We start from the raw sequence: 25449 nt of genomic DNA on the forward strand, positions 1-25449 counted from the left end.
TTTAAAATGAGGAGTCTAGCCTAAAGAATCTCCAAGTCCCCCTATGCACTCCAGAAGTTTCCGAGTTTAATATTTTGTCTTTCAATTCAGGTGGATGGATGGAGGGTTTTTGGACCTTAATGGGGAAAGTATGGAAGCTGATGTGGATGAATTTTCCCGAGAAATGTTTAAGACACTGAAATTTTTCCAAATGAAGCAAAAGAAGGAATTACAAGAAAAAAGAAAGGCAGCAAAGAGGCGATCTCTGGGAGAAGAGAGACTTGAAGAAGAACCAAAGGAGAATCCTACTATTACTATGTGTTCCACAGTAATGGAGCAGATAAAAGTTTTTAAGGTACAAACACATTTAATGACATTTTCGAAAGCCCTGGTAGGAGCTATTTACATCATCCAGTGCTAATGAAGAGAAATAGGAAGATTTGGAAGCAAAACCAAAGCTGATTCTGAAAAACTTGATCTACTACTAAATCCATGCTTCATTCTTTGCTCATAAAGTCATCGAAATCAATCCCTTTGTAGAACAATGCATGGCAAATAGCCAAGCCTAGCATGACTAGCGACAATGATATGAAGAGGGTAAAAAATGACTAGTGCAGACCAGTCAGCCTATCCAAGGGCAACCACACAGGGTAACAGTTAGTTGGGAAAGCATTGAAGTCACGCCACTCAGGTTTGTATCACAGTGCCGTGCTTGGTAGTGGCAGATCTTGGGCAGGCTATTTAGCTTCCCGGGCTTCAGTCATTTTTATGAGAGGATAGTCACTGTTTTTGTGACCGTGAATACAGCCTCCAGCTAGGTCCCTAGGCAGCAGTGGCATTGGTTCCAGCAGCAGTGCCAAGTTTCCACCGTTGGCATGCTCAGAGTACAAACTGGAATGGGATTTTGAGCATTGTTCCTGTCTGTGCTGAGCGCACTCAGAGATTTCATGAGCTGCCTGAAATTTTTTTAAAGAAACTGCTTAAAATTATTTTCAATATTTAATATACTTGTGTGGCTTAAAAAATAAAAAAATATATATCTGAGGGGCACGTGAGTGGCTCAGTCAGTTAAGCCTCCGACTCTTGACCTCAATTCAGGTCTTGATTTCAGGGTTCTGAGTTCAAGCTCCACGTTGGGCTCCATGTTGGGCGTGGAGCCTACTTAAAAAAAAAAAAAAAGATGTATCTGGAAAGTCTCCTTCTCATGTTTCTCGTCCGTATAACTCAGGTTATCAATGTTATGCCTTTCACGTGTATACTTCCAGAGTTTTGTCACACATATAACAATGTGAATATATATTCTTATTCTTCCATCTTTCTACATAAAATATAGTGTACTGTATGTATTATTCCCCCCTTTGTTTTGATTACTTTGAGACTTTTCTCATCTCTTTTTTTTTGCACCTATATAATATTATATATTGGTGTTAGATTTCATGTGTGTGAAGGTAAATTCCAGAACAGTAAATGCCAGGTTAAAATCTATAGTCAAATTACCTTACCTGGGGGCTCTACCTATTTAAAATCTTACCACCCACAACAAGAGAATATCCTCAAACTTGGGTTTTTGCTAATCTGCTAGAGAATTTTCATTTCTCTTATTACATAAAGTGTTAAGCATATTTGTTTTTATTTAAGAATATTTTGTATTTCTTTGTGAACTATTTGGTCTTATCATTGCTTATTTGTCTATTGAATTATTAGTCTTTGTCTTACTGATTTCTAGGACATAATATGTATTAATATTTATATTTCTATATTAATATTAATTATATCAATAGTTCTAGGACATATTAATTTCCTAGGACCTTATAAGTATATATAACACATATATATTATAGAGACTAGGCTTTGTCTATGATGTGTTTTGCAAATATTTATTTGTTTTTTGATTTCATTGTGGCTCTTGCCTGACAGAAACCTTTTTTTTTTTTTTTTTTTTTTTTGAAGATTTTATTTACTGTGGGGCGCCTGGGTGGTTCAGTCATTAAGCATCTGCCTTCGTCTTGGGTCATGGTCCCAGGGTCCTGGGACTGAGCCCCGCATCAGTCTCCCTGCTCAGCGGGAAGCCTGCTTCTCTCTCTCCCACTCCCCCTGCTTGTGTTCCCTCTCTTGCTGTGTCTCTCTGACAAATAAATAAAAGATTTTTGAAATCTTTTATTTATTTGTCTGTTTATTTATTTATTTGAGAGAGAGAGCATGAGCAAGGGAAGGGGCAGAGGGGGAGGGAGAGAGGAGGGAGAGAGAGAATCTCAAGTAGACTCTCTGCTGAGTGCAGAGCCCTACTTGGGGCTGGATCTCACAACCCTGAGATCATCAATAAGTCTATTATCTGCTGTCTGTATTTCAGTATATGTGCTGCCAAAGTGAGCACAATAATGAATTTTTAATAATTTGAGAGTATGTCCTTTCTACTTTTTAGGTGTTAATAATTCATTTATTTAACAAATACTTACTGAGTGCCTGTTATGTTATATCAAGTTCTGATGAATGCTGGGGAGTATGGGTAAGCAAAAACACATGATGATGATAACAAATGGAAGATTAAAAACTTAGTCCTGGGGCGCCTGGGTGGCACAGCGGTTAAGCGCCTGCCTTCGGCTCAGGGCGTGATCCCGGCATTCTGGGATCGAGCCCCACATCAGGCTCCTCCGCTGGGAGCCTGCTTCTTCCTCTCCCACTCCCCCTGCTTGTGTTCCCTCTCTCGCTGGCTGCCTCTATCTCTGTCAAATAAATAAATAAAATCTTTAAAAAAAAAAAAACTTAGTCCTTACTAATCAAAATGAAAAGTTGGATAATCTATGATCCTCTAATCTTAAAAAAATTTACTTTATTAAATTATTTGCAAAAAATGGAGACATGACAGTCATATAAATATAAAAATAAACATGTATCAAATATTTTATTCTATTTATTAATTAATGAGAGAACAAGTTAGGTGGTAAATCTGGTTCAAAGAGCAGTTGAGGAGCTGAGTATTTATGGGCAATTTAATAAAGGAATGTTAGATTGCTTGTGTTGATATAAAACTGGTTAATGTCACACAGAACAATAAACCATAACATTTGGAGTTACCTTTTTAATTTAACAGAAGGTACTTGCATGTCTACTGGACAAAAATCTACAAGTTGTAATTTTACAAAGTCTGGGACAATGAGTAATAAACAGTGAGTTGAATAAAATACAGTTTTTAAATGGTTACATTTTCCTTAGGTGGCCCTGTACCTGGGATGACACTGAAAGGACACACCACATACATTTTTTTTTTTTTGCGTTTTTCCCCTAAGTTTTAAATAATTTTTATCAGCATCTGTTGTGAAACCAAAAATTTGGGGAACCAGTGCCCTATAATATGGTACTGGAAACAAGGTTAGTGTTGGGTAATGTTGGTTGATTGCTTTTGACTTGAAAAAAATATATTTTTATATACTTATAATTTTATCATTAGCTTACTGTTTTTTCTTTGTTACTAGCTTGTATTTTTTTTCAATAAATTTATTGAGATATAATTCACATATTATAACATTCACCCTTTAAAGCATACAGTTCAATGGCTTCTTAGAATATTCACAGTTTTGCAATCATTACCACTATCTAATTTTAGAACATCTTCATCACTCCAGAAAGTAAGCCCTTAACTATTTTTTTTTAAGATTTTATTTATTTATTTGAGAGAGAGAGAGACAGAGGGAGAGAAAGCACGAACAGAGGGGAGAGGGAGAAGCAGGCTCCCTGCTGAGCTGGGACCCTGACGTGGGGCTCAATCTCAGGATCCTGGGACCATGACCCAAGCCAAAGCCAGTTGCTTAACCAACTGAGCCACCCAGGCGCCCCAGGCCCTTAACTATTAACAGTCATTCCCATTTCCTTCTCCTCCCAGACCATGCAACTACTAATCTCCTTTCTGTCTCTATGAATTTATCTATCCTAGACATTTCATATAAATGGAATCATGTTGTATGTAGTCTTCACAACTGGCTTCTTTCACTTAGTATATGTTTTCAAGGTTCTTCAATGTTGTAATATGTATCATACTTCACTCTTTTTTATTGATGAATGATACTCTATTGTATAGATATATCACATTTTGTTTATCCATTCATCACTTGATGAACATTTGTATTGCTTTCACTTTTTAGCTCTTATGAATAATGCCACTATGAATATTCATGTATAAGTTTTTGTGTAGACGTGTGTTTCACTTCTCTTGAGTATATACTGAGGAGTGGAATTGCAGGGTTACATGGTGATTCTATGTTTAACTTTATGAGGAACTGCCAGACTGTTTTCCAAAGTGGCTGCACTATTTTACATTCCCATCAACAATGCACGGGGGTTCCAATTTGTCCACAACCTTGTCAACACTTGTTATTGTCTGTCTTTTGGAGTATAGCCATCCCAATGAGTATGAAGTGGTATCTCATTGCGGTTTTGATTTATATTTACTAATTAATTTACCTAATGACTAATGATATTGAGAATCTTTTCATGTTTTTATTGATCATTTGTATATATTCTTTGGAGAAATATCTGTTTAAACCCTTTCCCAGTTTTAAATTGGGTTATTTGTCTCTTATCATTAAATTGTAGTGGTTTTTTCTTTTTTTGTATATTGTAGATGCAAGTCCTTTATGCTTTAAAATTTTTCTCCTGGGGCACCTGGGTGGCTCAGTTGGTTAAGCATTGGACTCTTAATTTCGACTCAGGTTATGATCTCAGGATCATGAGATTGAGCCCTGTGTCAGCTCCATGCTAAGTATGGAGCTGGCTTAAGGTTCTCTCTTTCCCCCTGCCCCTCCCCTGCCATTTGCATGCATGCAACATTCTCTCTCTCTCTCAAAAAAATACATAGGTATATTAAAATTTTTTTTCTCGGGGCGCCTGGGTGGCACAGCGGTTAAGCGTCTGCCTTCGGCTCAGGGCGTGATCCCGGCGTTGTGGGATCGAGCCCCACATCAGGCTCCTCCACTGTGAGCCTGCTTCTTCCTCTCCCACTCCCCCTGCTGTGTTCCCTCTCTCGCTGGCTGTCTCTATCTCTGTTAAATAAATAAAATCTTAAAAAAAAATTTTTTTTTTCTCCCATTCTGTGGATTGTCTTACTTTTTGGTGGTGTGTTCTGAAGCACAAAAGTTTTAATTTCTGATGATGTCTCATTTATCTATTTTTTCTTTTGTTGCTTGTGCTTTTGGTGTCATAGCTAAGAAACAGTTGCTTAATCTGTGAATAATTACTAGGGATGACATGAAATCTCTTAGAGATTTTCATTTATTATATCTTTAAGAAAAATCTTTCCTCCATCTTTTCCTTGGATAAGGACAACCCAGGAATGGGCCCTTTGTGGCTATCATATTGTTCACAGCTCTTCTTGATAGACCTAATACAAATTTGGGAACAGTGTTACTGTATGCTGAATATAGGACAGTAGCTCTTAGTTATGCCTATCTTAGGTAGTTATGCTGTGCATTTTTTACTTGTACCATATTTTATTTGTCCCTGATACCTTTGGAATTTTTCTGAGAAATGGAGCAATAATGCAGCATCAACTTATTAAAATACATTTTAAACCTTAAGAAAAGGAAGCTGGGTTTGCATTGAATCTTTAGATTGATTTGGGAAGTATTGCCATCTTAATGATATTAATTCTTCCAGTATGTGAGTTTGAGGTATTTTTACATTTTATTTGGCCTTCTTTAATTTCTTTTAACAATTATTTGTAATTTTCAGTCTATAAGTGTTGCATTTCTTTTATTTATTTATTTATTTTTTAAAGATTTTATTTATTTATTTGACAGAGAGACATCTAGAGAGAGAGGGAACACAAGCAGGGGGAGTGGGAGAGGAAGAAGCAGGCTTCCAGAGGAGAAGCCTGATGTGGGGCTCGATCCCAGAACGCTGGGATCACGCCCTGAGCTGAGGGCAGACGCTTAACGACTGCGCCACCCAGGAGCCCCATGCATTTCTTTTATTAGACTTACTCCTAAGTATTTTATATTTCTTGATGCTATTGTACATGAAATTTTTTCACCTACTTTGAGTTTTGGGTTGTTTATTGCTAGTTTATAGAAATATAATTGATTTTTGTATATTGATTTTGCATCCTGCAACCTTGCTGAACTCATTTATTAGTTTTTATGGTTTTTAAATGAATTCCTTAGTGGGGCACCTGACTGGCTTAAGTGGTGGAGCGTGCAACTGTCAATGTCAGGGTTGTAAATTCGAGCCCCACGTTGGGTGTATAGATTACTTAAAAATAAAATTAAAAGAATAAATTCCTTAGAATTTTCTGTATATGAGATCATGTAATCTGTAAATAGAAATAGTTTTATGTTTTTCTTTTCAATCTTAATGTCTTTTAAAAATTTTTTTCACATAATTAGTGACTTGGATATTGACATTAGTTAGAGTCTTCTAGTTCAATGTTTTCGTTGTCCAGGTCACACAAACTGACTTTTGCCCCTCAGAGAGAACACAATGTAGCAAGAGAAATGGCTGTAAACAACTGGTAATACGAGGCAGAATGAAGAAATTCATAGGTAGAGGATAGCAGAATCTTCTGAAAGAAAAGGGCATGGAGTAATTAATTTTGTCATTTGGAAAACAGATAAGGCTTTACTAAGGAGGTGACCAGAAGTTTAAGTATGGTTTTGTTGGGCTTTGAATTGGATTGGGAACAGGAAAAGATAAGTGTTCTTTCTCTATCTCTCTTTAGTAACACGTTTTTATTATCTAATACTTGAAGAATATATGTTACATGTATGTGAGCTATGAAGAAAATGAACATGCATGCAAACTTCCCTCTTCTTTAAAATTAAAAGGTTATAAATACTCGTGCTTCTCTCTGTGTAATCCTTTCCTGTTTTAAGCCCCTTAATCCCCCTTGAAGATAAGCGTGTCATAAATTGTTTGTAGTTCTCTTTTTTTGTTCACATTTTTTGCAACAATTTATAAAAATATATCATTCATTTGTAGTCTTACATGACTTGATTTTTTCCCTCAGCCTTATGTTTCGAAAACGCATCCATGTCTTGGGAATGACTGTAGCCCTTCATTTTCATTGCTATATATATTAGCAGTATAATTAGCTATAATATTACCTAATTCATTGATTTTCCTACTGACACTCTTATGAACAAAAATCTCTCAAAGTACTTACATTTCATATATCTTCTTCTAGGAAATGCTTATTTATACCCTTTGACTCTTCTGTCATTTTTGTTTCAGTGGTTGTTTCTGTTGTTTTTATTGTTAATTTATGGAATTTTTAATAATATATTCTGGGTAATAATCCTTTGTCACTTACATGTTAATGAATCTATCAGTGCATGGTATTTAGATTTTCTTTAACGTCTTTTAATAAAATTATATGGTTTCTCCAAAATAGCTTTGCACAGCTTTCACTTAATTTATCCCTAGGTAGGGGCACCTGGCTGGCTCTGTCAGAAGAGCATGTGACTCTTGATCTCAGGGTTGTGGGTTTGAGCCCCGAGCTGGGTGTAGAGATTACTAAAAAATATATAAATAAACTTTAAAAATTAAACAAAAATTTATCCCTAGGTACTTTATTTTATTGTTGCTATTGTAAATTGATCTTTTTGTTAATTATGGTATCTGTGGCTTATATACAGTAATTCTTTTAATTTTTTTTATATTAATTTAATACCAGTCATTGTACATAGACAATAATCTGTGAACAATGTCAGTTTTTTTTTAATACCCTCTAGGTCCATCCATGTTGCAAATGGTATGATCTCATTCTTTTTTAGAGAGAGAGAGAGCGCACACACATGTATGAGTGTATGGGGGGAGGGGCAGAGGGAAAGGAAGAGAGAGAGAACCCTAAGCATGCTCCATGCCCAGGACAAAGTGTGCCTTGGGGCTCTATCTCACAACCCTGAGATCATGACCTGAGCCAAAGTCAAGAGTTGGAGGCTTAACTGACTGAGCCACTCAGGTGCCTTGATCTCATTCTTTTTTATGGCTGAGTAATATTCCAATGTATATATACCACATCCTCTTCCATTCATCTATTGATGGATACTTGGGTTGCTTGGGTTGCTTCCATGTCTTAGCTGTTGTAAATAATACTGCAGTAAACATAGGGCGCATACATCTTTTTGAATTCATGTCTTTGTTTTCTTTGGGTAGTTTCATTTTTAAAATTTCTATCCCCCATATCTTTTATTTATATTACTTCACTGGCTGGGACACTCCATACAGTGTTCATTAGAAGTAGTAATAATAGGTATGCTTATCTTGTTCTTGATTTTAAAGAAAATTAATGAGGGCACGTGTTGTGATGAGCACTGGGTATTATACGCAACTAATGAATCATTGAACACTACATCAAAAACTAATGGTGGGGCGCCTGGGTGGCACAGCGGTTAAGCGTCTGCCTTCGGCTCAGGGCGTGATCCCGGCGTTCTGGGATCGAGCCCCACATCAGGCTCCTCCGCTATGAGCCTGCTTCTTCCTCTCCCACTCCCCCTGCTTGTGTTCCCTCTCTCGCTGGCTGTCTCTATCTCTGTCGAATAAATAAATAAAATCTTTAAAAAAAAAAAACAAAAAAAAAAACAAAAAAACTAATGGTGTACTATATTTTGGCTAACTGAACATAATAATAAAAAACTTAAAAAAATAAAATGTTCTACTGTCAGTACCAAGAATGATGAACTAAATAGTTTCACTTGGTAGTTAATCTTCACTTCCAAACAGAAGTTACATTTTGGCATTTTGGTGCAGACTTTTCCCCCATTTATGTTATGTGTGTATGTGTGTGTATTTATAAGTATATATTATGTTATATGTTTCTACATATAATATATACAACAACTTTTGTTTCTATAATAATATCAGAGTTTTAATTAGCATAGTCTTATCATATAGTTTAATATCATATAGAACATTTACCCCACTTCTCTTTTGCTCTTAAAATTTTCTGGGCTATTTCTAAATGGTTATTTGTGCAGGTGAACTTCAGAATCATTTTGTTAGTTTCTCTTCTCCTCTAAAATCTGATTGGGATTTTGACTGGACTCATCAAATATATCAAATAATGTCAAGAACTGTAATCTTTACACTATTGAGGCTTCATCTATAAAATCTATGTGTGCATGGCAGTCAAAAGAGTGACTCATTATTGTTTATATTTTCACCATTAGGATTATATCCCTACTGTCTCCATCCTGTGCAATCCAGGAATGAGAACTCGTCACTGGAAGCAGATATCAGAAATTGTAGGCTATGACTTGACTCCAGACTCTGGAACTACACTGAGAAAAATTTTAAAATTAAACCTTACACCATACTTGGAAAAATTCGAAGTGATAAGTGCAGGTGCAAGCAAGGTGAATATGAAGATCAACTGAAATACTTTATTTGATGAGTTTGTTTATCAAATGATCATAGTTTTTGTTGGGGTTGAGTGTATAATACTGGATAGTAGTGGGAGGAGAGGGAGAAACACAATAGGAGACCACTCTTTTTTTTCCCCCTACAAAGTGTATACTTTTATACTACTTCTTTGTAGTAAATCCAGGCTAGAAATGGCTCCTTTGACTTCTTCATGTGCATGTGTGTCATGTGATGTGTGTATATTCTAGCAGAATTAAGTATGGCCTTCTAGGATTCTTGAAATACACAGGAAGTATCTTCAGACTGTAGTCTGTAGAAAGTTCAGCAGGTATTTTATTCTAGTGTCTATTTTAGTACTGACAGTAGTAGTTTTCCTTAGCAAGTGAATTTTTTAAAAAACTACACTATTATTCTTAGGAATTTTTAAATTGTTTGAGAAACCTTTTTAACTTAAAGAGAGTTAAAGTGTCTTATGCTAAGAAAATGACTGGGCAATGCATCCAATGCTTACTGGATTCACCAGGGAAAGTCGATACAGTAAATAAGACCTTTCTTCACCATCCCCTTCTTTCTCCTTTTCTCCCTTTTAGGAATTTTCATTAGAGAAAGCCCTGCATACAATGATGGGAACCTGGGATGATATTGTTTTTCATATAAGTCCATATCGTGATACTGGAGTCTCTATTCTTTCTTCAGTAGATGAGATTCAGGCTCTCCTTGATGATCAAATTATAAAAACTCAGACAATGAGAGGCTCACCATTCATCAAACCATTTGAAAAAGAGATCAAGGTATGCTAAATATGATAGCTTCTGGTTCTTTATGAACATTGTAATCTTATTACATATATATTCTTGTGGAAATAAGTCAGTTTGTTGGATAGCTTTGGTGACATACAGGAACAGATATTTAAAATTAATGTGGAACCATATAGAACAGATCTGAGACATCAACTCTAATAATTTTGAAAAAAAAACAAATTTTGTTCTATTAAAAAAAAAACTTCCCATGGGGCGCCTGGGTGGCACAGCAGTTAAGCATCTGTCTTCGGCTCAGGGCGTGATCCCGGCGTTCTGGGATCGAGCCCCACATCAGGCTCCTCTGCTATGAGCCTGCTTCTTCCTCTCCCACTCCCCCTGTTTGTGTTCCCTCTCTCGCTGGCTGTCTCTATCTCTGTCGAATAAATAAATAAAATCTTAAAAAAAAAAAAAAAAACTTCCCAATGACAATGATAGACTTGGAAGGAAAACAGTTGGTATTATTGATTCTAACTTTAGACAGCCTAGACCTTGTTTCATGCTATAGTCTTGTAACTTGTAATGAAGTTCTATACACCATACTTTAGCTATATTTGTAAACAACCAGCTTGAGGGTCTTTTAGAATAATTAATGAATTATGGTCCACTTGACATCAAAACAAATGATATTTGAGACTATAAGATTATTTCATATTCTTATAGTTGTTATGGGTAAATACAGAAAGGAAACAAATTATAATAATTAATAGCTTCATGGCTAGTATCAAAGTTCTAACTGGGGGCTATATAAAATGGGGGAAAAGACAGACAACAAATGGATGCTTCTCTTGATATTTACAGCCCCTGCTCTAGGGGCTTTATGTTTATTAAACCATCTAACCCCCATAACAGATGTTCAAGATGGATGATGTTATCTGTACTCAGAGATAAGGAAACCAAGGCATAGGAAGATAGGTAATTTACCCACATTCACCCAGGTAATAAATGACAGAACTGGGATTCAAACCAAGGTAGTCTGGTTTTAATTTGAACATAAATAGTACTTTCTTAGAAGACTTTGGCTCTCAGTATTTGGAGAAGATAGAGTGGTGTTCTTCCAAAAGGATATAATGCTACACATTTTTCCATGAATCAGGCTGGTCCACTTCTCCTGATAAGTGTTATGTCTTTTGTAGAAATTTCTTATCTAATGAGGGAGAATTTACAAGAAAAAAATTTAAAAGCTCTAAGAGCTTTTAAAACAATAAAAATAAGAGGCCTAATTTCTTGACACATAGGATCTTAACCCACATATTTAGGAACCAAAGAGATTGTATAATCATCTTCAGCTAGTGAAATATCTTGTCAATTCTAGGAGACCTGTGAGAATAAAGAGACTTCTTTGCTTGTCCCCCCCCTTACCCCGCTCCAAGTTGTGTTGATGTAGAGCAGGATTTCTCAACCTGGAATTAATGACATTTTGAGCTCAATAATTCTTGGTCGTGGGGGCTGTCTTGTACATGTTAGGAAGTGTAGTGGTGTTCCTGGCCTCTACCCATTAGATATTAGTAGCATCCTCACCTGAGGTCTCCAGACATTGTCAAATGTCCCTTGGGGTGGAGGGCAAAATAGCCCCTAGGTTGATAAGCACTGGTGTACCGCAAGATATTTCTGGGTGGTTTTCAGGCTTTGAATGGTTCCCTTAAGATTAAGAAATTGGTCTAAATAACCATAGTCATTTCCTATGGTGAGTTCCAATGACTTAGGAGAACTTGGGACTTCCTAGAGTTTTTCTAAGTCCATGCAATACCCACAAATGACCTTGAGCTGTTTTGCATTGATTTAAAAATAACAGTAAATTTTAAATAAATATTCCTTACTGTAATTTTTTAAGATTTTATTTATTTATTTGTCAGAGAGAGAGAGAGAGATAACACAGGCAGGGGGAGCGGCAGAGGCAGAGGGAGAAGCAGGCTCCCCGCTGAGCAGGGAGCCCAATGAGGGACTCTGTCCCAGGACCCTGGGATCATGACCTGAGCAGAAGGCAGATGCTTAACTGACTGAGCCACGCAGGTGTCCCATCTTGCTGTAATTTATGGTTTTTCTTTAATAACTGGAATTTAGTACAGTGTGCTTTTCATTAAGGCCTGGGAGGACCGCTTGATTCGAATACAAGAAACGATTGATGAATGGTTAAAAGTACAAGCTCACTGGCTGTACCTGGAGTCCATATTTTGTTCTGAGGATATTATGCAACAGATGCCAGAAGAAGGGCGCCAGTTTCAGACAGTAGACAGACACTGGAGAGATATCATGAAGTTCTGTGCAAAAGATCCAAAGGTGAAGTGTTTGTTTTCTCTCTTACAAATAAAGGGAAACTTTAATCGTGGTTATTAAAGAAAACATTTGGCTCTTTTTTTCTGATTACAAAAACAAAACCTGCTCATTGTATACAAACTGGAAAGATCAGAAAAATAGAAGAGAGTGCAAAGCATTAAAATAATTTTACTTTTCAATTCATATGATACACTACTTATAACTCAAATGCACATTTAACTCATTTGACTGTGAAAGACACTCACTGCTACTCTTCTTTTGCAAAATAAACTGTAAAGTAAAATAAGATGGGGGGGTGGAGAGAGAGAAAGAGAAAGAGAGAGAATGAGTATAGGTGATTCACCCAACATTCTACTCAGTGACTCTATATGCTTGGGAGTGATGGGAATAAAGAATCCGCAGGCTCTCAGTTGGCCTCACTTGTATGCATCTCTCCTAGTGAGTCTAGCACCTTGTGGAGTGTGATTCTCATGTTGAAAGACAGACTATGTATTTTTCATACACATAGTACGCATAGTCCATAGATATACATTCACTTTTTTATCTGGCATTCAACTTAAGAAATAAGAATTTCTTTGACTGCTGGATGAAAATTAGCCATGCTGGACTTATTGGGAGTCAACAGTACGCTGAAATTAATGGGTTCCAAAGATTTTGCCTTACACATTGATCTTAGAAACTTTGTGAAACATGATTTCCTGTAGGTCAGAAGTCAGCAATTTTTTTCTGCAAAGGACCAGGTGGTAAATATTTTAGACTTTGTGGGACATTCAGTCTTTTTGCAACTACTCAACTCTGCCACTGTAGTAGGGAGGAAGCAGCCAGAGGCAGTATGTTACTGCACGGATGTGTCTGTGGTCCAATAAAACTTTTTGGACAGTGACATTTCCATGTGCTGTGAAATATGATATTTCTTTTCATTTTTCATCCTTTTAAAAATATAAAAATAACTCTTAGCTCACAGGTCATACAAAAACTGGCAGCAGAGTGTATTCATATAGCAAAACATCAAGTTGTACACCTTACATATATACAATTTTTGTCAATTGTACCTTATAAAGCTGAAAAAAAAAAGAAGACACTAGCTGCAGGTTGGATTTAGCCCATGGGATGTAGTTCACCAACGCATACTGTAGTTTGTTAAGTTTATAGTTGACAGCTGTAAATATAAACATTAAGCCACTCCCCAACCTAACGGACTTTTCCCACATCATTCAGAAGAATAGAGAGAACTGAAAATGTGCATGACAGTTATAACTTCTCATTTGTAACCTTCATCCTTGGATAAGAATATTCTGATTTGTTGAATTATAATAGTTTTACATGACAACGAATTTTGCAACAATTTTCATAAGCCTTTTCACATTTCAACATTTTTGCCATATGCTATAGACTAATGTTTAGGACTTATAATTATTTCTGGTATATAAGTGCTGACTGAACAAATGTGTATCTTTTAGGTTCTTGCTGCTACTTCTTTAACAGGTTTATTGGAAAAATTGCAGAACTGCAATGAACTTTTGGAGAAAATTATGAAAGGGCTTAACACATATCTTGAAAAAAAACGGCTTTTCTTCCCTCGGTATGATGGATAATTAATTTGTGCTATAACTAAAAGCATTTTCTGATACGTGATGAAAGATAACGAAAGCATTTGTATTTTCATGTTTTTCTCTAGTTTTTTCTTCTTATCTAATGATGAAATGTTAGAGATTTTGTCAGAGACCAAAGATCCACTTAGAGTTCAGCCTCATTTAAAAAAATGCTTCGAGGGCATTGCCAAGTTGGAATTCCTTCCTAATTTGGACATTAAGGCCATGTATAGCTCTGAAGGGGAGCGAGTGGAGCTGATCGCCCTTATTTCCACGTCTGCGGCGCGAGGTGCTGTGGAAAAGTGGCTCATTCAAGTGGAAGATTTAATGCTCCGGAGTATTCATGATGTGATCGCGGCAGCCAGGCTGGTGTGTTTCCTAAGATTTAACGTACACCTTGTGTTCTACAAGTGCTTTCTTTTTAGGAGGTTTTGAATGTGTGCTGGTAAATTAATATATGGGTTCTTACTATTTTAAACCATTTCTTTTTTTTACTCTTTGTTTCTAACATTATTAAGATAATACTATTAGTAAGAATTGATAATATGTGATTAAGTGCTATAAAGGACAAAAGGTGTTATGAGAAATAATATGGTATATATAATTTATATATGTATATATACATTATAAGGTGTGTGTGTGTGTGGATAGATAGATAGATAGATAGATAAATTATAAGGTGTATATAATTTAGATTGGGGGGGGGGCATTTCTAAGCTCTTCCAGGAAGTGAAATTGAAGGTGAGACCCAGAGTAGGAATTAACGAGAAAGAGCAAATGGAAGAGCATCTAGGTATCTTGTGTACAGCCCCTGGGGTCAGAAAGAACCTCAGACAGGGGTGTTAAGTGCATGATCTACTGCTGTTTACACCTAAACAATTACTTAGAAACTCAAAATGAGATGAACAAACATTAAAAGAGGGTATATAATATTTGAAAGAAATGTAACACCAAAGTACTCCATGTGCCTTACTTGTGCTAATCCAATTAACTTAATCTTGAAAAATAAAATTCAGTATATTTCTGTCTTTAAGACCACAAAGGAACAGTTAGGTAGTAAAAAAAAAAAAAAAAAAAGGCATTTTTAAAAGGCACTGCAGCCTTTTAAAATCCAGCAACTCACTTTTTATCAGTGAGGTATCCCTTTTCTTTCACCCTGTGAAGCCCATCTTATTGCGGTGGCTATTCTATTCAGTTTCAATGTTCCTGCAGATAAATCCTGACTTTTTCTCTTTATTCTCTATCTATGATCCCCAACAGATTAAAACATGTAGGAAAAAAATCAACATTATTCATGAAAGTGTTTCCTTAATTAGTATAGAAATTTACCTTCTATGTACCTAGCAATGGCTCACTCATACATTCTTTGAAACTTATCCTTCTTTGAAATTGGTCATTTATTTTTATTTCTAAATGTTGCTAATATAATGCATTTCAGTAATAATATATCTTTACATTTAACATTATTTTATCTAAAATGATGTTAATGTATTTATTTATTTTTTTTTTAAAAGATTTTATTTTATTTATTCAACAGAGATAGAGAGAGCCAGTGAGAGAGGGAACACAAGCAGGGGGAGTGGGAGAGGAAGAAACAGGCTCCTAGCGGAGGAGCCTGATGTGGGGCTCGATCCCATAACGCCAGGATCACGCCCTGAGCTGAAGGCAGACGCTTAACCACTGTGCCACCCAGGCGCCCCTAAAATGATGTTAATGTATTTAAAACATAGTTCCCATTAGCGTCAACTTCAAATTTTTGTTCTGCAGTTTTTTCAGTTTATAATTTGAATCTACTATTATCACTCGAAGCACGTTATTTTTTTTAAAAAGTAAACTCCACCCTCAATCCATTTAAATGCATCTTGATACCCATCTTTTGCATTGACATGGATGGGACTGGAGGGGATTGTGCTAAGTGAAATTAGTCAAGCAGAGAAAGACGGTTATATGGTTTCACTCATATGTGGAACATAAGGAATAGTGCAGAGGATATTAGAGGAAGGAAGGGAAAACTGAAGAGGGGGAGACGAACCATGAGAGACTATGGACTCCGGGAAACAAACAGAGGGTTACAGAGGGGCAGGGGGTGGAGGGATGGGTTAGCCCAGTGATGGGTATTAAAGAGGGCACGTGTTGTAATGAGCACTGGGTGTTATATGCAAATAATGAATCATGGAACCCTACATCCAAACAAAAAAGAAAAAAGAAAAGAAAACTCTTTCTTCAAAGTGCACATCAATAAACATGAAATTTCAGGGATAATTTAAAAAAATGCATTTTGAACATAAAAATGTTAGAAAGAAATGAGAGTATAATTTGAACTCAAAAGCACAGATCATTAAATTATGTATAATTCAACAAATATACAATTGTTCAAATTGCATACTCTGGTCATATAAGTTTTTAGAAAAACTACAGATAAATCCTACAAGGGTTCTAACTACTAATCCAGTCTTCCGCTAGATTGTATAGTCTCCTTTTCAATTAAATCAGTGTCAATATATAATCTATGAGACTGACTTATTTTTTTACAGATTAATAAAACCCTTATATTTCATTATAATAGAAGTAATGTGTATTCTATATCGAAATTTGACAATTCCCCATAGCAAAGCAACACAAAAATCATGTAGAAATCAATTTCTAGAATAATCAACAATTAAATTCTTCCAGAGATAACAGATTGTTAACATATTAGTGTTCATTTCTCTACTCTTTTATAAATAAACAATTTTAAAATATAATTTATAACAATTTTTCTTTTAAATAGTCATCTGAAAGTTTTCATGACTATGTGATATTCTAGCCTATGAATATACCAAATACTGTTATTTCCCTATTGTTAGACATTTAGCTTTTTATTCCTTCCATAATCTTTTAAAGTTAGAAATGCATTTTAATTATTCAGGCTTATCCAGAATCCACAAGAAAAGACTGGGTTCGAGAGTGGCCTGGCCAAGTTGTACTTTGTGTTTCTCAAATGTTCTGGACTTCTGAGACACAGGAAGTTATAAGTGGTGGGACAGAGGTAAAGTATGTATGTATGTATGTATGTATGTATGTATTTATTTATTTAGAGTGTGCACGAGGGAGGAGCAAAGGGAGAGGGAGAATCTTAAGCAGGCTCCATGCCCAGCATGGAGTCTGAAGTGGAGCTTGATCTCACAACCCTGAGATCATGATCTGAGCCAAAATCAAGAGTAGGATGCTTAACCAACTGAGCCACCCAGGTGCCCCAAAGCATTTTTTTTAAACATATAACATTCTTTTCTACTGCTGTGTTTCATAGTCAGCTTATCTACTAATTGTAAAGGCAGCCTTCCCACCTGTTTGTACATCTAGCATTAAAATTATACAATCCTTTGGAAACTTGTTCTTAGTATTTTATGAAGCTTAGACAAACTCATTCAGTTCTATAATTCATTTCTATATCAAGATATATTATGAATTGTTTTACAAAATACATGTTTTAGGTACTATATACCATCAGTTTAATTGCCTTTTTATTTTGTAGGCGTTAAAGAAGTACCATAAGGAACTTCAGAATCAACTAAATGATATTGTAGAGCTGGTAAGGGGAAAACTGTCAAAGCAGACCAGGATTACTCTGGGAGCTTTGGTTACAATTGATGTCCATGCCAGAGACGTGGTCATGGACATGATTGATATGGGTATGTGACTCTTTTCTTTAATGTTAAAGATAAAACATTAATAGCTTCTAGAAACAAAAGATTTATACTATACATCTTTTTCTCTCAACAGAATTTATTTTATATGATCTTTTCTATAAATTGGAAAACAAATTATTTTAATATTTGCTGTTATTAAAGATGATAGAACACCTATTTTTTGAATTATTTTCCCATTTCAGGATTATGTGTCTTGTTTTACTTTCATCTTTCTAGGTGTCTCCCATGATACAGATTTCCAGTGGCTTGCTCAGCTTCGATATTATTGGGAGCTTGAAAATGCTCGAGTTCGTATCATTAATTGCAATGTAAAATACGCTTATGAATATCTTGGTAACTCACCTCGACTTGTCATTACACCTCTAACTGACAGGTGTTACAGAACATTGGTATGCATTTACATTATTTTATTTTATTTTATTTATTTTTTTAAAGATTGTATTATTTGTCAGAGAGAGAGCGCAAGTGAGCACAAACAGGGGGAGCAGCAGGCAGAGAGAGAAGCAGTCTCCTTGCTGAGCAAGGAGCCTGATACAGGACTCGATCCCAGGACCCTGGGATCATGACCTGAGCTGAAGGCTGTTGCTTAACTCCCTGAGCCACCCGGGTGTCCCAACATTTAAGTTACTTTAATTCATACATTAAAAATTACATTTTGATTTGTTGCCGTATTTTCTTATGAAATTTAACATGCTATCCTCATTTTATTCTCTTATCCATAATAGTTGAATAGAATTAGCTCTTCCTAATCCCAAAATCCCTTTATATGAAATTATAGTAATGAATATTTTCTTCTGGGTGCTTTTGTAGAATACAAGAGTGGTTTCTAATGCTTGAAAATCATGAGTCACTCCCACTTGGGATAATTAGAAAAAGAAGGTGTTAGAGACTTAAAGAGAAAACTGGAGCTTCAGAAAATGGTATCAGTTTTTTGCAGTGGAGTTGTGGGAGACATGACAGGAGATGAGTAAAGTGCATGTGGGCCTTAGGACTCCAAGTTAGTTCTGCTGAAAAGGAGGTCTCGAGAGCTGAAATGTAGGGGCTGGTGGTAGGGTCTGTGCTTGTTGAGAAGCTATGGAAGATAAAGCTGTGACTATCAGGAAAAAAAAAAAAACCCAAACACCTGGGAATAAGGTTGCCAGATAAAATATGGGACTCTCGGGTAAATTTGAAATTCAGATAAACAATGAATAATTTTTTTAGTATAAGTATGTCCCAAATATTGCACAGGACATACTCATACTAACAAATTATTCATTGTTTATCTGAAATTCAAATTTAACTGGGCATTCTGGATTTTTATTGGATAAATCTGGCAACCCTACCTCGGAATTGAGGAGAAGCATCAAGAAACACCAATCCACCTGTGCTGAGAAGTAAAATTAAAGTGTCCTTGAGTTCTCTAGAAGCAGACACAAAATGGGGATTCTTGGTCAAATGATTTACTAGGGGAATGTCCTCGGTAAAAACGTGAAGGGAAGTAAGGAAAATAGGAGGAAAAGCTGAATAAAGATGTAGTTCCAACAGAAGTATAGCCTTAGCCCTGATCTCATGGGGAGCTCTGGAGCATGAACGGCATCATGGGGGTACCCCACTTTAAGGCAAAGGGACCTTTTATATCCCTTTATGGTCATTGGCTATCGTACCCCTGCAGCTAGGGGTACGAAAATTAAGAAGGGGAAACCTCACTAAAACGGAGTTGGGAGGCCAGAAGGAGAAGCTCTCAAGCCCTACTACCACTCCTTGTGCAAAACCAACATGAAGAGAAGTACTTTCATTCCTTAGAGGAGGAAGGATGTACTTGACTTCCCAGACAGGAATAAGGACGTTCTTCTTGTCTGGGAAGAGCCCAGCCAATGAGAGACGGTCACAACTCAGCCAATAAAAAGCTACTACACGTGGAACTCCCAGTTTCTTCCAATGGCCTTCTTGTTTATAATGGCCCCACCTACCGCCCCCTTTCCTCTATAAAAGAGCATTCCTCCCCTGGGTTCTCTGGAGTCGTCGGTGGTTTTGTGGTGCCTTGCGTGTTCTGAATTGCACTTGTCTGCTATTCCTGAATAAACGCATTTTTGCTGGTAAGCTAACTGACATTTTTAAGGGCAACAGGGGTGTGAGTAAGCTTTCACTTGTTTGTGGATAAGGTAGCTCCTAGTAATAGAGGGCAATTCTCAGGAGAAAGACAGTTGTGAGCTATTTGTAGCTGATACAGCAAGTGGGGGATGGATGCAATGGCCAGTAAAGGGTGCCAGGGCGTCTAGGATAAAATGTTTCACCAAGACTACTTTCTCAGGAAGCTACCAGAGAGCAGGGACCATGTCTGTCTTGTTCTCTACTCTAGGGGTGAACAGGTACGCAGTCCCTAAATATTTGTTGTGTGAATGAATCTCAAGCGTCTGTGTCCTATCTGGGACCTCAGAAAAATCAGAAGTTGTGAATACTTGTGGAAGCTCATAGCTTTGAGTTGTAAGATCAGAATCCCATTAAACGCTTGTGTAGAACACTAGCACTGAAACAAAAAATTCATTATCCATAATAAAGGGAACCCATTTGTAAGCATTTTGGGAGAACCTGAGGTTTCCAGCAATCAAGTTAATAGGCATTAATAGCATAGCATTTATTATAAACTTAAGGTAAAATATTGACACTACTTTAATAAACTGTTGTTTTATTTAATAAATGTAAAATACGATTTGTTAATCAAAGTTTATTATTAAATTATTTTTAATAGACTTTTTAAAAGAGCATTTTTAGGTTCATGGCAAAATTAAGCAAAAAGTGCAGAGAGTTCCCATGTATGCCTTACCTGTACCATATGTATAACTTTGGTCCCTTAACCCTATTTTTTCTAAAAGGAGTTAATTTTCATACTTAACTCTCATACTAGTTTTCTTGAAACAAATTCCACAGTTGGAGTTGACTGTAATTTATATGCTTCTAAAAATTTCCAGCCCTGTTCTAGTCCTTTCAGGGACCTGGGAAGAATTCAGAAACTGCTGACATTGCTCTTAAGCAGATTAAAGACTAATTGAGAGAAAAAACAATCTACAAAATTAACTGTAATGCAAGGTAGAAAGTGATCATGCAGGTAAGAGAAGTACAAAACAGTGTTGTAGGAATGGAGAAAATGGGGAACATACACGAGTGGAGCGCAATAGCCGGGTGAATCATGGACAAAGTTGTGTAATAGAGCATCTGTTTCTCTTCCAGCTGATGGGCCCCCATTTACAACACTCATTTGCAGGTGTTGGCTCTTGGCAGCTAGCCATGGAGATGGTCATTAATGATCTCCACAACTGTCTCCACAGCCATCACTAATCAAAGCTTTCTGACCCAATGGTAATACCTCAAGGCTAGATTCTCTGTTTGTGAAGGCAAATGGGATACCCGTGAGGTATGATAAGGAGATCTTGATACATTTTTCCTTGTGCAGCTGGCAAAGTGCCTGCTAAAAATTAACTAACAATATAATGGTCTTACTGCCTCTTTGCAGCTACAAATAAGACTAAATCAATTTTGTAAGCAGTTGTCTTTTATAGTTTTTTTTTTTTTCCCAGCTAAGCATGGATTCTTTTCACATATATATTTCTTTTCAGATAGGTGCCTTCTATTTGAACCTCGGAGGAGCTCCAGAGGGGCCAGCAGGCACAGGAAAAACTGAAACCACCAAGGATTTGGCTAAAGCTCTTGCTGTCCAGTGTGTGGTGTTCAACTGTTCAGATGGGCTAGATTATCTAGCAATGGGAAAGGTAAAGTTGCATATTAAATGCTACAAACTTACAGCTAGGTCCAACCGGATAAACGGAAACAAACTCCGTTTAAACATTATTTGAATGTTTATGCCTTGCTTGAAACTCAGTTGTAGGGGTAAAGACGTTGTTTTTTTTAAAGATTTTATTTATTTGACAGAGAGGCAGTGAGAGAGGGAACACAAGCAGGAGAGCTAAAGGTAAAGTTGCATATTAAATGCTACAAACTTACAGCTAGGTCCAACCGGATAAACGGAAACAAACTCCGTTTAAACATTATTTGAATGTTTATGCCTTGCTTGAAACTCAGTTGTAGGGGTAAAGACGTTGTTTTTTTTAAAGATTTTATTTATTTGACAGAGAGGCAGTGAGAGAGGGAACACAAGCAGGGGAGCCGGAGAGGGAGAAGCAGGCTTCCCGCTGGGCGGGAGGGAGCTCGACGGGGCGGGAGGGAGCTCGACGGCAGAACGCTGGGATCATGACCTGAGCCGAAGGCAGACGCTTAACGACTGAGCCACCCAGGCGCCCCAAGACATTGCTTTTATACTTGGGGGTTTATTGGGCTTAAAAGATTTGATGTTAAGATTTGATAAGGTAAATTTTGACTTGAAAGATTAAATATCTGTTTAACAAATGATGCCTCTCCATAAGAAAACTCCTCTCCTTTTTTCTTGTCCTTAGTTTTTTAAAGGATTGGCTTCTTCTGGGGCTTGGGCTTGCTTTGATGAATTTAATCGGATTGAGTTGGAAGTGTTGTCAGTGGTGGCTCAACAGATCCTTTGCATTCAGAGAGCCATTCAACAGAAACTGGAAGTGTTTGTTTTTGAAGGGACAGAACTTAAGCTCAATCCAAACTGTTTCGTAGCCATTACTATGAATCCTGGCTATGCGGGACGTTCCGAATTGCCAGACAATCTTAAGGTAATATTTTGTAAGACTGTAAATTTAATCAAATGTAACAGCCCAATCCACTGAAAATGGTATCATTTTCTCACGTGTGTTTGTAAATCTCCCTTTTACCTTTGCCATCACCTACCAGGTAAACCTCTCAAAACTTTTTTAGGTGTCTAACGCTTATTAAAGTACATGAAATCATTACAGTGCTACTGAAAAAAAAAATCACAGAATTAATGAAAAGGTGCTGCATTGAGGGAATAAACTGGAATATCACCGCATTCTGTTGGGATGCTTGTGTTCAGCTTTTGAAAAATGGTTTCCTTTTGTTTTGTTAATATAAGATATTTATTAGCATAATAGACTTAAGAAAAAACATCTTTCTTTAAAATGCTTACACATTTTTAACAGAGAACTTTATCAGCTAACCAAATGAAAACCATACATCTTTTTTTTTATTCAGTTACACACGTAATGAATCGTCGAACACTACATCAGAAACTAATGATGTACTATATGCTGGCTAACTGAACATAAAAAATGGTTTCCTTTTTAAAAATAATATATTTCGTTCGTTACATACTTCAGGTTCTTTTTAGAACAGTGGCTATGATGGTTCCAAACTATGCCCTCATAGCAGAAATCTCCCTCTACTCCTATGGATTTTTGAATGCAAAGCCTCTGTCTGTGAAGATAGTGATGACCTACAGGCTCTGCTCAGAGCAGCTCTCGTCACAATTTCATTATGACTATGGAATGCGAGCAGTAAAAGCCGTTTTAGTGGCTGCTGGGAACCTAAAACTAAAATTTCCAAATGAAAATGAAGATATACTGGTAAGTCTTAAATCTATACATTGTGAAAGCTTCAGTACAAGATAATCTTTTTTTTTTTTTTTTTTTAAGGAACGTTGATCAGGAGCTATAAATAGGCAAATAAGAGGGTTATTGGCTTTGAACCTTTTTATGTGAGGTTGAAATAGTAGTTTTGGGGTTATGTTATTCATTATACTTTATAAGAATCCAAGGACCTTCTGGCTTAATAAGTGTAGTGTTGGCATTTTAGTATGGGAATTCCATAGAGCAATGTGAGAAGAACTTTGACTTTTAGTGGTAGGGAAGGTGGGGAATATGGGCAAATAACTTATATTGCACTCTTTGGATGATTTTAGCTTCTTCGATCAATTAAAGATGTAAATGAACCAAAGTTTCTATCACATGATATACCCTTATTTAATGGAATAACTAGTGACCTATTTCCTGGTATTAAACTTCCCGAAGCTGACTATCATGTGAGTAAACCTGTGGGAATGACTTACTGTGCCAATAAATTTATCTGATGACTCAATCGTTTTAAATGAGTGAAATTGTTCTATTTGGAGGATAAACCCCAATTTTGGCCACTTTCATTAATGAGGATGAGTAAATTCTAGTATCTTCTGTTATACCGGTGTTAACAAAATTCACATTAAAGATAATGTTCTTTCTAAGAGAATGGGTACTTTTATTTCCTATCTTGTGATTTTTAATACTTACTTCAATGTGTACTATAATCCTGTTGTGTACTTTAGCAGGTAGAAAAGATGGTAATCTGCAAGCGGCAAAACATCCTATAGTTAACATAAGGATTTCTCATATTTAAGTAATATGCTTTAAAAAAAAAAGCCATGTGCATTTCCAATTTCATCTAAATTATAGACATTAAAATGTACATATATGTACATATATACGCATAAGAATAAGTGCTGTTTCTATTATATATATGTAAAATCAAGATAAAAATTTTTTTATTAAGTTTTTTGTTTTAATTCCAGGGTATTTAACATACAGCGTTATATTAGTTTCAGGTCTACAATACAGTGATTCAGCAATTCTGTATACTACTCAGTGCTCATCATGATAGGTGTACCCTTGAATCCTCATCACCTACTTCACCCACCCCCCTACCCACCTCCCTTGTGGTAACCATCAGTTCTCTATAGTTAAGAGTCTGTTTCTTGGTTTGACTCTCTGTCTCTTTTTTCCTTTGCTCATTTGTTTTTTAAATTCCACATATGGTATCTGTGTTTCTTTGAATGACTTATTTCACTTAGCATTATACTCTGTAGCTCCATCTAGGTCATTGCAAATGGCAAGATTTCCTTCCTTTTTATGGCTGAATGATGTTCCATTGTGTATATATGCCACTTCTTTATCCATTCATCTATCAAGGGATACTTGGGTTGCTTCCGTAATTTGGCTATTGTAGATAGTGGTGCTATAAACATAGGGGCACATGTATCCCTTTGAATTAGTGTTTTTGTATTCTTTGAGTAAATACCCAGTAGTGAAATTGCTAGATCATAGGGTAGTTCTATTTTTAACTTTTTGAGGAACTGCCATACTGTTTTTTAGAGCGGCTGCACCAGTTTGCATTCCCACCAACAGTGCAAGAAGGTTCCTTTTTCTCCACCTCCTTGCCAACACTTGTTTCTTGTATTTTTGATTTTAGCCATTCTGACAGGTGTGAGGTGGTGTTTCATTGTGGTTTTGATTTGCATTTCCCTGATATTGAGAAATACTGAGCATCTTTTCATATGTCTGTTGGCCATTTGTATTTCTTGTTTGGAGAGGTGTCTATTCATGTCTTCTACCCATTTTTTAATTGGATTATTTGTGTTTTGAATTTTATAAGCTCTTTATGTATTTTGGATACTAACCCTTTATCAGACATGTCATTGGTAGATATCTTCTCCCATTCAGTAAGTTGCCTTTTAGTTTTGTTGGTTGTTTCCCTTGCTGTGCAGAAGCTTTATATTTTGAAGAAGTCCCAAGAGTTTATTTTTGCTTTTATTTCCCTTGCCTCAGATATATCTAGAAAAATGTCACTTTGGCTGGTGTTAGACATTACTGCCTGTGCCCCCCCACCTAGGATTTTTATGGTTTCAGGTCTCACATTTAGGTCTTTAATCCATTTTGAGTTTACTTTTGTTATGCTGTAAGAAAGTAGTCCAGTTTCATTATTTTGCATTTAGCTGTCCAGTTTTCCCAACACCATCTGTTGAAGAGACTGTCTTTTTCCCATTGCATATCCTTGCTCCTTTGTCAAAGATTAATTGGCTATATAATTGTGCATTTATTTCTG

General features: G+C 36.3%; 1 protein-coding gene across 1 annotated transcript in view; it reads left to right on the forward strand.

Moving 5' to 3' along the window:
- The window catches only part of DNAH12 (dynein axonemal heavy chain 12), a 201658-nt gene that overhangs the window by 49537 nt on the left and 126672 nt on the right, over positions 1-25449 (forward strand). The window contains exons 17-29 of the mRNA XM_040628655.1: positions 91-334; positions 9138-9323; positions 9921-10121; positions 12213-12407; positions 13865-13986; positions 14083-14365; positions 16905-17024; positions 17511-17667; positions 17902-18074; positions 21282-21434; positions 22116-22355; positions 22917-23162; positions 23498-23617. Coding sequence (XP_040484589.1) covers positions 91-334; positions 9138-9323; positions 9921-10121; positions 12213-12407; positions 13865-13986; positions 14083-14365; positions 16905-17024; positions 17511-17667; positions 17902-18074; positions 21282-21434; positions 22116-22355; positions 22917-23162; positions 23498-23617 — 2440 coding nt within the window. The remainder of the gene's footprint in view (positions 1-90; positions 335-9137; positions 9324-9920; positions 10122-12212; positions 12408-13864; positions 13987-14082; positions 14366-16904; positions 17025-17510; positions 17668-17901; positions 18075-21281; positions 21435-22115; positions 22356-22916; positions 23163-23497; positions 23618-25449) is intronic.

This window comes from Ursus maritimus, unplaced genomic scaffold (assembly GCF_017311325.1).
Source record: "Ursus maritimus isolate PB19 unplaced genomic scaffold, ASM1731132v1 scaffold_14, whole genome shotgun sequence".
Classification (NCBI taxonomy): domain Eukaryota; kingdom Metazoa; phylum Chordata; class Mammalia; order Carnivora; family Ursidae; genus Ursus; species Ursus maritimus.